Genomic DNA, 15,081 nt, shown 5'->3' with positions numbered 1-15,081 from the left:
CCAGAGATTTATATATAACTGGCAATTTAAAAAACAAGTAAAAAAAAAGAAAACTTATAGGGGTGCCTGGGTGGCTCAGTGGGTTAAAGCCTCTGCCTTCAGCTCAGGTCATGATCCCAGGGTTCTGGGATGGAGCCCCACATCAGGCTCTCTGCTCAGTGGGGAGCCTGCTTCCCCCTCTCTCTCTGCCTACTTGTGATCTCTATCTGTCAAACAAATAAATTAAAAAAAAAAATCTAGGGGCACCTGGGTGGCTCAGTGGGTTAAAGCCTCTGCCTTCACCTCAGGTCATGATCTCAGGGTCCTGGGATCGAGCCCCACATCGGGCTCCTTGCTTGGCAGGGAGCCTGCTTGTCCCTCTGCCTCTGCCTGCCACTCTGTCTGCCTGTGCTCGCTCTCACTTCTCTCTCTATGACAAATAAATAAATAAAATCTTTAAAAAAAAAAAATCTAAAAAAAAAAAAAGTTATAGAAAGACAAAAGTAGTAACCAGAACATTTGAGCAAATTCAGATTTTAATTTACAAAACTGATCTATACATATTTTTAAAATAATTTTAAACTTACCCCTAGTGCATTTTTATCCATGATTTTTATAGCTACCATTTCTCCAGTGAGGATATGGCAGGCAAGTTTGACCTTTGCAAAGCCACCTAAGTAGAGGAAAACGTATTATGAAAAGATAAGTCAGAGTAACCTAAAATCATCATCAGAGCAACTTGAAGATGCAGGCACAAATACCTTTCCACATGCTTTTATTTAATTTTTTTTTAATTTTATTTATTTATTGAACAGGCAGAGATCACAAGTAGGCAGAGAGGCAGGCAGAGAGAGAGGAGAGGAAGCAGGCTTCCTGCTGAGCAGAGAGCCCGATGTGGGGCTCGATCCCAGGACCCTGGGATCACGACCTGAGCCGAAGGCAGAGGCTTTAACCCACTGAGCCACCCAGGCGCCCCTATTTAATTTTTTTTTTTAAGATTTTATTTTTAAGTAATCTCTATACCCAGTGAGGGGCTCAAACTCACAACCCCAAGATCAAGAGTTGTACACTCCAACTGAGCCAGCCAGGCACCCCTCCATATGCTTTTAAAAGGCTCTGTCAATTCATTTTTTTCCTGGAAGTTTGTGGCTTTTTCTTTCTGTAGCTTCCAAAATGCCAGCCATGATCCTAACCTCTTGTCATCCAATGCCTAGCTGAAGATTTTTTTTTACCATGATAGTGTCTTTAACTTTAGGTTGAAGAAAACAGGAAACAGAATTTGCTGTTTAAAAATGTGCTTTATAATTAACACTGCAATTAAATTTGCTTTATAATTAACACTAATAATCCACTATACTATAACACTAATAATATTGTTATAATTAACAATAAAGGACAATATAAAGTCGCTGAGACAAAAGACAACAGGAAACATCCTCTCAGTTTTAAAATGGGATCAAAAGTAGGATATTTAAAAAAAAAAGCAGGATATTATGTTTCAAAATTGGATCAAAAGCTGGATAAATGTCTACACATCAGTATCTAAAAGAAATTGCCAACTCAGGGCACCTGGGTGCCTCAGTCGGTTAAGCATCTGCTCAGGTCATGATCCCAGGGTCCTAGGATTGAGTCACACATTGGGCTCCCTGCTCAGCGGGGAGCCTTGCTTCTTTCTCCCTCTCTCTCAGCCCCTCCCCCCCACCTGTACATTCTCTCTCTCAAATAAATAATAAAATCTTAAAAAAAAAAAAAAGAAAGAAAGAAAGAAATTGCAAATATGTAACTTCTAAAAAGCAGCTCCTGGTGGTTCCTCTCATGGTCTTCCCCATTTCAGTAAATGAAAACTCAACATTTTCCAAAAACCCAGGGGCCAATATACTCAATATCCAGCCCATCAACAAATCCCATTGGCTCTGCCTTCAAAACACCTTGGGGGAGAAGAGGCGGGTACTGACTGGAAACTGTGTCTTGATCTAGACAGGGAACACATAGGTGGATATGTACATAAAACTCCAACAAGACTAGTGTACTTTTAATATTTTATTGCATTGTTTCTCAATAAATTAAACTACACAGACACACACATACAGAATCCCACCCTTTCACTGCCTTCACTGCTCTCACCCTCATTCAAGTCATCATCATCTCCAGCATCACTCACCTGAATTATTGCAATAAACTCCTAACATCTCTCTGCTTCTGCCCGGCCTTTCCCAGCCCAAGCTTTTCACAACCAAGCAGCCAGAGTGACCCTTAAAAATAAAAGTCAGGGGCGCCTGGGTGGCTCAGTGGGTTAAGCCTCTGCCTTTGGCTCAGGTCATGATCTCAGGGTCCTGGGATTGAGCCCTGCATAGGGCTCTCTGCGCAACAGAGAGGCTGCTTCCACCCCTCTCTCTGCCTGCCTCTCTGCCCACTTGTGATTTCTGTCAAATAAATAAATAAAATCTTTAACAAAAAAAAAAAAAAGAAAGAAAGAAAAAGAAAATAAAAGTCAGATGGATCACTCCTCAGCTCAAAACTCTCCAGTGACTTCTCTTCTAAATAAGAGGACCTACAAGGTTTCTCCCACTACTCTCCTCTCTCTTGCTCTACTTTTCCTTTCTAAAGTACGTTGAAGAATTTTTAAATTCTTTAATTTTAAAATCAAACTGAAAAGCTCATGACTGCCCAAATGTACTATATTCCCAAATAGTTGATCTAGGGGCACCTGGGTGGCTCAATGGGTTAAAGCCTCTGCCTTCAGCTCAGGTCATGAACCCAGGGTGGTGGGATTGAGCCCTGCATCAGGCTCTGCTCAGCAGGGAGCCCTCTCTCTCTGCCTTCCTCTCTGCCTACCTGTGATCTCTGTCAAATAAATAAATAAAATCTTTAAAACAAAATTAAGAAAAAAAAAAATAGTTGATTTGTCCTCTGCCTCCAAAGGAAAAGAAAAAAACAAAACAATTACCTGTCCCAATAGTTTCATATAATTCATAGTATTTGAGAAGTTCATCATAATCTTTCATAGTCCTCCTGGAGGTGTATACAAAATTACAAAAAGAACCTGTAAGACAGAAATAATACATGATCAAAACAGGAACTACTATGAGATTATCTCCTCCATTGTAAGGGCACATATAAATACGTCATAGGCAAATAAATTATACCAGAAAAACTGATTAGCCATATGGTTTAAAAAAAACAAAACAAGGGCACCTGGGTGGCTCAGAGGGTTAAGCCTCTGCTTTCAGCTCAGGTCATGGTCCCAGGGTCCTGGGATCGAGTCCCACATCGGGCTCTCTGCTCAGCGGGAGCCCGCTTCTTTCTCTCCCTCTGCCTGTCATTTCCTGTTTGTGCTCTCTCTCTGGCAAATAAATAAATAAAATCTTAAAAAAACAAAACAAAACTGGATTCTTATCTCATACCATATATAAAAATCAACTTCAGATCAAGGAAAGATTTATATATGAAAGATAAACTTTTAAAAATTTTTAAAGAATATCGTGTGATTTCAGGACAAAAGAGAATCTTTTAAATAGATACAGGAAGTACTAATCATAAGCAAATAATACATTAAACATTAAAATTCAGAATTTTTGCATGTCTAAAGATAACCTTAAAAAAAAGAAAACCAGGGGCGCCTGGGTGGCTCAGTGGGTTAAGCCTCTGCCTTCAGCTCAGGTCATGATCCCAGGGTCCTGGGATCGAGCCCCTCATCGGGCTCTCTGCTTAGCGGGGAGCCTGCTTCTCTCTCTCTCTCTGTGCCTCCCTCTCTGCCTACTTGTGATCTCTGTCAAATAAATAAATAAAAATCTTAAAAAAAAAAAAAGAAAGAAAGAAAGCCATAAATGTGAGCAAATATTTCTAACACTTATAAACAATGGATTTTTATCCAGAATATACTATATACAATATAGAAAAAGACAACCCAAAAGAAAAAAGAAGCAAATGAAATAAAAAGGCATTTCATAAAGAAACACAAATGACCAATAAAAATATGAAAAAATGTTCAGTTTTATTAGTCACAGGGGAAATGCAAATTAAGATTCCAATTATATACAATCTTAAGAAACATATAATGATATACATATTTTATTACTATGCTCCACAATTTACATGTGTTACATATATAGTTGATCCTTGAAAAATACACAGATTCCCCTGCACAGTCAAAAATTCACATACAACTTTTGACTCGCCCAAAATTTGACTACTGTAGCCTACTGTTAACAGGAAGCCTTATTAATAACACAGTAAACTAACACACCTTTTGTATTTCATATGTATTATACACTAAATTCTTACAATCAAGTAAGATAGAGAAAAGAAAATGTTATTAAGAAAATCATGAGTGGGGGGGGGGCGCCTGGGTGGCTCAGTGGGTTAAAGCCTCTGCCTTCGGGGGGTGCCTGGGTGGCTCAGTGGGTTAAAGCCTCTGCTTTCGGCTCAGGTCATGATCCCAGGGTCCTGCAGGGAGCCTGCTTTCCTTCCTCTCTCTCTGCCTGCCTCTCTGCCTGCTTGTGATCTGTCAAATAAATAAAAAAAATTAAAAAAAAAAAAAGCTTCTGCCTTTAGCTCAGGTCATGATCCCAGGGTCCTAGGATCGAGCCCCACATCGGGCTCTCTGCTCAGCAGGGAGCCTGCTTTCTCCTCTCTCTCTCTGCCTGGCTCTCTGCCTACTTGTGATCTCTGTCTGTCAAATAAATAAATAAAATCTTAAAAAAAAAAAAAAAGAAAATCATGAGGGGTGTCTGGGTAGCTCAGTGGGTTAAAGCCTCTGCCTTCGGATCAGGTCATGATCTCAGGGTCCTAGGATCAAGCCCCACGTTGGGCTCTCTGCTCAGCAGGGAGTCTGCTTCCCTTCCTCTCTCTCTCTCTGCCTGCCTCTCTGCCTGCTTGTGATCTCTGTCTGTCAAATAAATAAATAAAATCTTTAAGAAAAAAAAAAGAAAATCATAAGGAAGAGAGGTGCCTAGGTGGCTCAGTCAGTAAAGTATCTGACTCTTGATTTCAGCTCAGGTCATGATCTCAGTCAGGGTCCTTGGATCACGCCCCACATCAGGCTCTATGCTCAGCAGGGAGTCTGCTTGAGGATTCTCCCTCTCCCTCCACCTTCCCAGCTTGTGTGGGCCTTCTCTCTCTCTAATAAATAAATAAATCTTTTTTTTTAAGATTTTATTTATTTAGTTGACATAGGGAGACATAGCAAGAGAGGGAACACAAGCAGGGGGAGTGGGAGAGGGAGAAACAGGCCTCCTGCTGAGCAGGGAGCCTGATGTGGGGCTCAATCCCAGGACCCTGGGATCATGACCTGAGTCAAAGACAGATGCTTAACATCTGAGCCACCCAGGTGCCCCAATAAATAAATCTTTTTTTAAAAAAGAAAATTATAAGGAAAATACATTTATAGTGCTGCATCATATTTATTTAAAAAAAAAAAAAATCCATGTAGGGACGCCTCAATGGCTCAGCTGATTAAGTGCCTGATTCTCAGTTTTGGCTCAGGTCATGATCCCAGGGTCCTAGGATTGAGTCCCCCATCGAGCTGCTTGCTCAGTGGGGAGCCCACTTCTCCCTCTGCCTCCCACTCTCCCTGTTTGTGCTCTCTCTCTCTCTGATAAATAAACAATACAATCTTAAAAAAAAAAAAAAAAAAAAAAGAATACAGGGGCACCTGGGTGGTTCAGTCATTGGGCATCTGACTTCAGCTCAGATCATGATCCCAGAGTCCTGGGATGGGCCCCCCCGAGTCAGGCTCCCCGCTCATTAGGAAGTCTGCTTCTTGCTCTCACACTCCCCCTGCTTGTGTTCCCTCTCTCACCATGTCTCTCTGTCAAATAAATAAATTAAATAAAAATCCATGTGTAAGTGGACTCGCACATTTAAAACCATGTTGTTCAAGGTCAACTATACTCTTAAGTATATATCAAAATATATATATATATAAATTAACTGTAAAAAGTCTTAGGTAGAGCTTGATTTCATCTTTGAGGTTTTTTTATTTTATCTTATTTATTTGACACAGAGAGAGAGATCACAAGTAGGCAGAAAGGCAGGCAGAGAGAGAGGGGGAAGCAGGCTCCACCTGCTTAAAATTAAGTAGAATTACAGGGGCGCCTGGGTAGTTCAGTGGGTTAAAGTCTCTGCCTTCAGCTCAGGTCATGATCCCGGAGTCCTGGGATAGAGCCCTGCATCGGGTCTCTGCTCAGTGGGGAGCCTGCTTCCTCCTCTCTCTCTGCCTGCCTATCTGCCTACTTGTCATCTCTATCTGTCAAATAAATAAAATCTTTAAAAAAAATTTTTTTTAAATAATAAAATAAAATTAAGTAGAATTACAAAAAATCATGGGGATTAGTAGGGCCCTGTTGTGTACATCAATACATAAGGTCACACTCATACCAGTTTTGTCTCATTGGTGGAGGATATGCTGTTAGTTGACGTTAACCAGAGATTTGCAGCATATCAGGCAGAAGTGATAGTGTAATCAAACTGTCAACCCTGAATTTTCTTTTTTCATTTATCATATAGATGTGCTTACTGAGCACCTACGATGTGTCAGACCTGTGTTTTACACTAACTCTATAATGAAGAAATGTGGTCCCTGCCCTCATGAATCTTGCATTCCAGCAGAGAAGACAAAAAGCAAATAGGTAATAAATAATCAAAGGTTGTCATAAATACTGGGAAAGATATAAGCAATAATGGTCAGAACGGATTGCTGAGAAGGTAATATTTAAGCCAAGATCCAATTCAAAGGATAAAAAGTGAGAAAAAGAAAATCAGCCCACAGGTAATCAAATTGGAGGTGCTGTTAAAATAATGATCCCTTGGGGCGCCTGGGTGGCTCAGTGGGTTAAAGCCTCTGCCTTTAGCTCAAGTCATGATCCTGGGGTCCTGGGATCGAGCCCCGCATCGGGCTCTCTGCTCAGCAGGGAGCCTGCTTCCCCCTTCTCGCTCTCTGCCTGCCTCTCTGCCTACCTGTGATCTCTGTCAAACGAACAAACAAACAAACAAACAAATAAATAAATAAATATCTTTAAAGGGAAAAAAAAAATAATGATCCCTTCTTAGACTGACTGCCGTTTTCTCCCACCTCCTGCTTCCATAAGATGTTGTCCTCCCACCTCCTGTTTCCATAAGATACCCACCTACTAAAATGCCACAGCTCTTTGACAATATCCATTCTAAAGCTGGTCCTTGCTTTCCTAATCCTTTCTTAAAATCACCAGCACAGCTAAAATCCTATAACCCCCTTTTCGGTTCCTAGGGAGTATGGTTTCTCTTGCTGCAGCAAGCTAAGAAAAACCTAATGTTTTTTGTTTGTTTTATCAAAAATCAGGTAAGCTTCCTAATTTTTTTACTCCAGATGTGTTTAGTGGTCTTTGGTCAGTAGGCCTCAACAGGGTTGTGAGCCCAAAAAGGAGAGGAAAAGTATGCCAAAAAGAGGCAATTTAGGTGCAAAGATCCCAGGGGGCAGGAAGGTCTATATGTACCGAACTGAAACTGCTTTTAGGGGTACCAGCAAATGGAAATGCAGATTTGGAGCTGGGACAATTGGCTAGCCACATGGGAAAAAAGAACACTGGATCTCTCATACCACACAAAATCAATTATAGTTAGTGTAAAGACTTAAAAGTGAAAGACAAATCTTTCAAATGGATTCAGGTAAGGTCTTACCCATACCAGGCCTATTGCTAGGAGTGGGAAAAGGCAGAAAGGAAAAAGAAAAGTAAGAATTAGAAGAATATAGCTTCATGGAAGCCAAGAAGGAAGAAAAAAGTAAAATGAGTAAAAGAAAGTTTCTAGGAAGTAGATTTCTAAAATTTTCTAGAAGTGTTCATATATAGGTCAAGTCCTAGGACTTGAATCTTAGTACTGCAAAGTAGAGATTTCTTTACGGGTAGACATAGGGTGAAAGATCTCTGAATCTATACAGAAATGGCTTTTCTAAGGGGCTCTCCTTCTCAGAGATTGGTACGGAAGGACAAGACTGGGATTTCAGTCTTGGGAAGAGATGTCCCAACAGCCCTTAGAAAGCCAAGCAGGGGGGCGCCTGGGTGGCTCAGTGGGTTAAAGCCTCTGCCTTTGGCGCAGGTCATGATCCCAAGGTCCTGGGATCGAGGCCCACATCAGGCTCTCTGCTCAGCAGGGAGCCTGCTTCCTCCTCTCTCTCTCTCTCTCTGCATGCCTCTCTGCCTACTTGTGATCTCTGTCTGTCAAATAAATAAATAAAAATCTTTAAAAAAAAAAAAAAAAAAAAAAAAAAAGCCGGGACGCCTGGGTGGCTCAGTTGGTTGGACGACTGCCTTCGGCTCAGGTCATGATCCCAGAGTCCATGGATCAAGTCCCGCATTGGGCTCCCAGCTCCATGGGGAGTCTGCTTCTCCCTCTGACCTTCTCCTTGCTCATGCTCTCTCTCACTGTCTCTCCCTCAAATAAATAAATAAAATCTTTAAAAAAAAAAAAAAAAAAAAAAGCCAAGCAGGAATCAGGAAGCCCAGGGAAGTGGCGGTCACTGAGTCAGGCACAAAGAATCTCCCATATAATCCAGCACAGCATACCAGGACTCTAGAGTTCACAAAGGGGTTTGAGGCCAATACCCAGCTAGTAATGAAATTCTCCTTTGCCTGGCCTGACCCCTGTGCACAAATCCCCCTTGGTGACCTAGCAGTGGACTATCTATGGCAGAACAGGGTTCTGGATCCTCAGACCCCATTTTCTCTAACATCTCAAAAAATTAAGTGAGTACATGCATATCCAAGCGGGATATGGAAAGTGAAGTTCCACCTGGAAACGGCAAAGCTCATCCATCTTGATCACTTGATCATCCATCTTGATCCCCTCTCAGAAGTGGAAACCTGGTATTAATGCTCATTTCTAGAGCCAGATAGTCTCCACTCACCAACAGGCAGAGCTCCAGCAACACCACCAAAGGTTTGGGATTGACGAGTGGCCAACACCATGTTCTCTGTTCCTCATCCTCTCTCATCCAGAGTTGAGTGGCAAGCATGTTACTAAGCCTTAAAAATGGTTATGACTTTGGAAGATCTAGAATGCGAGTTCTACCTCAAGAGTGTGGTGAGTTTATTTTAAAAAAAAGGGGGGGGGGTGCATGGGGTGCCTGTGTGGCTCAGACGGTTAACCATCTGCCTTGGGCTCCGGTCGTGGTCCCAAGGTCCTCAGATGGAGTCCCACAGATGGAGTCCTGCTCAGCCAGGAGTCTGCTTCTCCCTCTGTCCCTCTCCCTGCTTGTGCTGTCTCTCACTCTCTTTCACAAATAAATAAAATGTTTTTTAAAGGGGGGGGGCAGGGGAATAAAAGGAAGATCCTTACTACAGTGAGGATAGGGCATATTCTTATGCTGAGATAGAGAAAAAATTGAATGAAATAATCAAAAGCCCAAGAACTACAAAGGGTATTTTTTCAAATATCCTTTTAAATCTCCTTTTAAAATGCCTAAAGGGGAGCGCCTGGGTGGCTCAGTGGGTTAAGCCGCTGCCTTCGGCTCAGGTCATGATCTCAGGGTCCTGGGATCGAGTCCCGCATCGGGCTCTCTGCTCGGCGAGAAGCCTGCTTCCCTCTCTCTCTCTCTCTGCCTGCCTCTCCGTCTACTTGTGATCTCTCTCTGTCAAATAAATAAATAAATAATCTTAAAAAAAAAAAAAAAATGCCTAAAGGGGAACCCTCCTACACTGTTGGTGGGAATGCAAGCTCGTGCAGCCCCTCTGGCATACAGTATGGAGGTTCCTCAAAAAGTTGAAAATTGGGCTACCCTACAACCCAGCAATTGCACTACTGGGCATTTACCTTAAACATACAAATGTAGTGATCCAAAGGGGCATGTGCACCCGAGTGTTTACAGCAGCAATGTCCACAATAGCCAAACTATGGAAAGAACCTAGATGTCCATCAACAGATTAATGGATAAAGATGTGGTGTGTACACACACACACACACACACACACACACACACACACACACACAGGAATACTATGCAGCCATCAAAAAAAAAAAAAAAAAAAAAAAAAAAAAACACCAAAATCTTGCCATTTGCAATGATGTGGATAGAACTAGAGGGTATTGGGGCGCCTGGGTGGCTCAGTGGGTTAAGCTGCTGCCTTCGGCTCAGGTCATGATCCCAGGTCCTGGGTTCGAGCCCCACATAGGGCTTTCTGCTCAGCAGGGAGCCTGCTTCCTCCTCTCTCTCTGCCTGCCTCTCTGCTTACTTGTGATTTCTCTCTGTCAAATAAATAAATAAAATCTTTAAAAAAAAAGAACTAGAGGGTATTATGCTAAGCAAAATAAGTCAATCAGAGAAAGACAATTATCATATGATCTCTCTAATATGAGGAATTTGAGGGGCAGGGCGGGGTCGTGGAGACTAGGGAGGGAAAAAAATGAAACAAGATGGGACCAGGGTGGGAGACAAACCATAAGAGACTCTTAATCTCATGAAACAAACTAAGGGTTGTTGCGGGTTATGGGGGAGGGATAAGGTGGCTGGGTTATGGACATTGGGGAGGGTATGTGCTACTGTGAGTACTGTGAAATGCATAAGCCTGACAATTCACAGACCTGTACCCCTGAGGCAAATAATACATTATATGTTAACAATAAATAAATAAACAGATTTTCTTAGTGACGGAATAATGTTCCATTGAGGTGCCACAATTTATTTATATACCCCCAGTATGAACACTCAGTTGGGTTTTATTTTGTATAGAGGGATTTTTTTCTTTTTTTAATGAATACAAATATTTTTCATAATTGTGACAATTCACTGACAGTCTCTTTAAATATTAAAAATTATCTGTCTTCTGTAAAAAAATAAAATACAAAATAAATAAATAAAAATACCTAAAGCATTCTGATTCCACAAATCATTTTACTTTGAGATAAAAGATAAATTACTGTCAGCAAGTAAAAAACCTTCAAAAATTTGGTCACTGAACAGAACACTAGAACAGAAGTTTTGGATGGAAAGTTAAAATTCAAGGAAAATATCACCCTTAAAAAAAAAAACAGTTTTAATCTCAATGTCAAAGCTATTATAGCAAGAAAGATAAAGATCATGGACAAAAGACATTCTGATCCAATAAATAGTAGCCACTTCCTAGGAAGAGATGGCAGTGGACCAACTTAATTAGGTTGAACTTTTTTTTTTATTTTTAAAGATTTTGTTTATTTATTTGACAGACAGAGGTCACAAGTAGGCAGAGAGGCAGGCGCAGAGAGAGGGGGAAGCCAACTCCCTGCTGAGCAGAGAGCCCTATGTGGGGCTCGATCCCAGGACCCTGGGATCATGACCTGAGCCGAAGGCAGAGGCTTAACCCACTGAGCCACCCAGGTGCCCCTAGGTTGAACTTTTAATCTAGCTGAACCTGCATGAATGGGGTAGGGCAATGGAAGAAGAGAAGTCAGGTCACAGAAAGCTGGGGTATAAAATATTCTGCTTCCACTGCCATGGCAAAAGTTACTCCAGGCAAGGAGACATCACAAAGGTCATATTTATTCTCACTGGCACCTAAGGCATAGGATTAAAAATATCCTTAACAGCAGTACTAATTCAGAAATCTTTTAAAGAGTATTTGTCATGGGGCAAAGGTAGGAATGAAGTAGAACCACACCCCAAAAAGACACGGTTCACAAGACTAAGAAATTTCAAAACAGACAACAGCAGTAAAAGTACAGTCAACACAAGAAATCTTTGGGGTTCTGGGGCACCTAGCTGGCTAGGTCAGTGGAAGATGTGACTCTCGATCTCAGGGTTGTGAGTTCAAGCCCCACATTGGGTGTAGAGATTACTTAAAAGTAAAATCTCTTTAAGAGGGAGGGGCACTTGGGTGGCTCAATCAGTTAAGCATCCAATTCTTGGTTTCAGATCAGGTCATGATTTCAGGGTCAAGGGATCAAGCCCCACATGTGGCTCCATGCTGCGCGTGAAGCCTGCTTAGGATTCTCTCTCTCTCCCCCTACTCCTCCCCACTGCTCACACACTCTCTCTCTAAAATAAAGGAAAATATTTGGGATCCTGATGAGGAAGAAGAGAAGTAGATTAGAAATGGGGGAATGTCAGGCTATAAATGTGTTTAGAAAGTTGTCTGCTATAAAAGTAGGTTATCAGGTTCATGAGACAGCAAAGCCCCACTAAAGCAGTATTGGGGTATTCAGAACACAGGAGTTTAAAAGGAAATACAAAAAGACATTTCAAAGTTTAGAAACCATAAGATGGAAATAGACAAAGACCTCACAAAATATAAGAATCCTAATTATCAACCTTACTGTCTAAATTCCATACAAAGGACTGGGCTTTGTTGCCATACTCAAAAGGAGACAACCATTTGTATGAAGTTGGAATTTACTTCTCCAGATTAGAGATATAAGAATTCACAATTAACTTGATAAATTTCTCCCAAATGAGTTTTGAACAATCAGGTCATGGCCTCAAGTCAACTAGCAGAGATCAACTTGTGCCAATGTCAGACAAAACTAATCACCTTCACTTTCTTTATTCCTTTTTCTTTATCTACCATCCACCCTTTCAAATTATACCATGTTTTTGGATAATATAAATGCGGGCCTCAATTACATCCACTGAATCCAGGGAACATCATTTTTGCTACTGTAGAAAAAAAGTGGTGTTTGCATTGCAAACTACTACAATGACAGCGGAGTTTACTTGGTTTTTAAATTTTGTGAAGCTAGTCTAAATATTCTTTTTTTTTTAATATTATTTATTTATTTGACAGAGATCACAAGTAGGCAGAAAGGCAGGCAGGGGGGTGGGGGGGGGGGGGTACAGGCTCCCTGCTGAGCAGAGAGCCTGATGAAGGGCTTGATCCCAGGACCCTAGATCATGACCTGAGCAGAAGGCAGAAGCTTCAACCCACTGAGCCACCCAAGTGCCCCTAGTCTAAATATTCTTAAGTGCCCTGTTTATCCTCTAGAATTTAGAAATACAGAACATAGGAAGAATGGGACTGAAGTAACCCAACTTTGTAGCTGCCTAAAGGAGGAATAGGATCAATGTAGAAGGCAGCCTCTCAGCTGTGGATAATGAAGAAGAAAACTAGACCCCAATCAGATACCTGAATGTCCTTCTCAGTGTGACTAAATAGAAGAATTGTTGGCATGTACATTTGGGATCTTGAACTTCTCTGAGGCAACAAGGAACTGCTTAGATAACAGAAGATTTATCATTAAATGTTATAGAAAAGAAACAAATTGGGGACAATTTCTTACTAACGGTATTAGCTGGGCTGTGTTATTACTTGCTGGGTAATACATTAACCTCATCTATGAATGTGGTTAAGATACTGATGCCAAAAATATTTCAAATAAGAAGTAGAATACCGATTGGCTTATAAGGTGGCCTTGTAATTAATACATTAATTAACATCCTCTCCTGCTCCTTTGCAGAGGATTCTGGGAGCACCAACGAAGAGGCATTCATTCCTAAAGGCGTTAAGGGACTCATCTGCCCATCTGGTTGGTCCACAGTAGATACACAATAAAGTCAGATCCGCTGGTGAAAGAAGCCCATGCTGGTGCAGGGCAGAAAGGGAGTTTCTGATTTCTCCCAACGTAGTAAACAGAAACCATATTATGAACAAAAAAGTTAGGAAACACTGGCTTCTAAGCATAAGTCCAGGTACCTCTGAAACCCGCCGCCACCTCCCCCCATTCCACTACCAAAGAGAAATACAAAAGGTGAGGCTCAAGAACAATTACTCATGCTAGCTGCTACAGGTCTGCTCGCTTTCTTGGGATGCTCTCCTTTGGGAGTTTCTCTTTTCCCCACCAGTTTCTTGGTGATGTTGCTCCTTTTACTGCTTTGGCAGTCGGGGTATATGCCTTTTGGTGTGAGCCTCTTAAGCCACTACTCTAGGAAGGTGAAGAAAGAGGAAGGATTTGGACTCTGAAAAGGGAGTGGTAACACAGAACATGCAATTGGAATTCACACCTCTCGCAGCCTCCTTCGTAGCAAACGTTTTTGCCTATCCCTCACCAATAACCCTGACGTAGGTACGTCATTATCCCCACTTACAGAGGAGAAAACCGGGGGTCGGAAAGCCTATCTCATCCGGGAGTGGGCTCGTTAAGGTGAGGTTTCGGGGAAATTCTCCAGTCTCCCGGGAGCCAGGAGCAAGCTGGGCTCGAGCCGCCGCTCCCTCGCGTCTCGCACAGCCGTGACCCCGGCCCTCCCCGGGGAGACACTGACCTGAGGGGCGGGGAGCCGGGCGAGGCGGGGCCGAGCAGAAGCACACTGGAAAAGACCAGCCGTCCCGAGCCAAGCAGCGAGTGCCCAAAACTCCTAGAAAGTTTTGGGATCGCCGGGTTTGAGCCGCTTCCGCCCGCCAAGGAAATCAAACCTCCCGGGCCGGAAGGGGCGGGGCGCAGCGGGGGCGCGCACCGCGCCGGGTCCGGGTGAGGCGGGGACGCGCGATCGCCCTCGGGCCGCAGCCGGAAGGGCTGGGCAGGGAATGAACGCGGAGTAATCCTGGGGCTGGTGGGGCTGGGTGACGTAAGGCCTTCGTCTTATGTCTGGGTACGCCTTCACCGAAGGACATGTGAAGGTTCTCCAGGGGGCGTGGACGGACAAAGTTTCCACATAATTCAGCCTTCTAACGCCCTGCTTCCTAAAATTTATCTGGAGAAGTTGCTAGTGTTCACGGTTCTCAATTCGTCCTCTCCTTGCCCAATGGCCTTTCTCCTTCCACCCATCAATACAACTATACCTCCCCTCTCGCCAAATATTACTAAAATGTGCGGCCACCGGAAATAAAATCCCCCAGGGGCCAAATTAATTGCCCATTAGGTAGGTAACTCAAGGTACCATAAACACCAACCTAACACAGTTCACTGACCATTACGTGATTTTCATCTCTGCATGAATTACAGTTGTAATGGTAAAACTATCTGAAAGAAAAAATAAAAATTTACAGTCACTGGCAAGAAAACGTTAAGTACAAATTTGCATATGTATTTTTAAAATAGAAATTACTTTTTGGGGCACCTGGGTGTCTCAGTCTCTTAAGCAGCGGACTCGATTTCTGCCCAGCTCATGATAAGATGGAGCCCCCAGATGGGCTCCACATTGTGCTCCCTCTGCCCCTCCCCCAC

The 15,081-nt window shown here is 42.5% G+C and overlaps 1 protein-coding gene across 3 annotated transcripts in view; it reads right to left on the bottom strand.

Annotated features, from left to right (window-relative positions):
- Nucleotides 1-14,335, bottom strand: part of MELK (maternal embryonic leucine zipper kinase) — a 99,230-nt gene extending 84,895 nt beyond the window's left edge. The window contains exons 1-4 of one of the 3 annotated variants that reach the window (XM_047700806.1): nucleotides 14,180-14,321; nucleotides 2,927-3,022; nucleotides 2,141-2,231; nucleotides 567-652 (exon numbers count right to left, since the gene is read on the bottom strand). In XM_047700806.1, the coding sequence (XP_047556762.1) occupies nucleotides 567-652; nucleotides 2,141-2,231; nucleotides 2,927-2,974 (225 nt within the window). In that variant the 5' untranslated portion in view covers nucleotides 2,975-3,022; nucleotides 14,180-14,321. Of the gene's footprint in view, nucleotides 1-566; nucleotides 653-2,140; nucleotides 2,232-2,926; nucleotides 3,023-14,005 lie in introns of all 3 variants that reach the window. The other 2 variants (XM_047700807.1, XM_047700808.1) reach the window with 2 other exon arrangements.
- Between the last annotated feature and the right edge of the window lie 746 nt (nucleotides 14,336-15,081).

Source organism: Lutra lutra, chromosome 13 (genome assembly GCF_902655055.1).
Source record: "Lutra lutra chromosome 13, mLutLut1.2, whole genome shotgun sequence".
NCBI classification, from domain to species: domain Eukaryota; kingdom Metazoa; phylum Chordata; class Mammalia; order Carnivora; family Mustelidae; genus Lutra; species Lutra lutra.
Note: the sequence above shows the minus strand (reverse complement) of the source record. Positions and strands in the feature narration are given on the sequence as shown.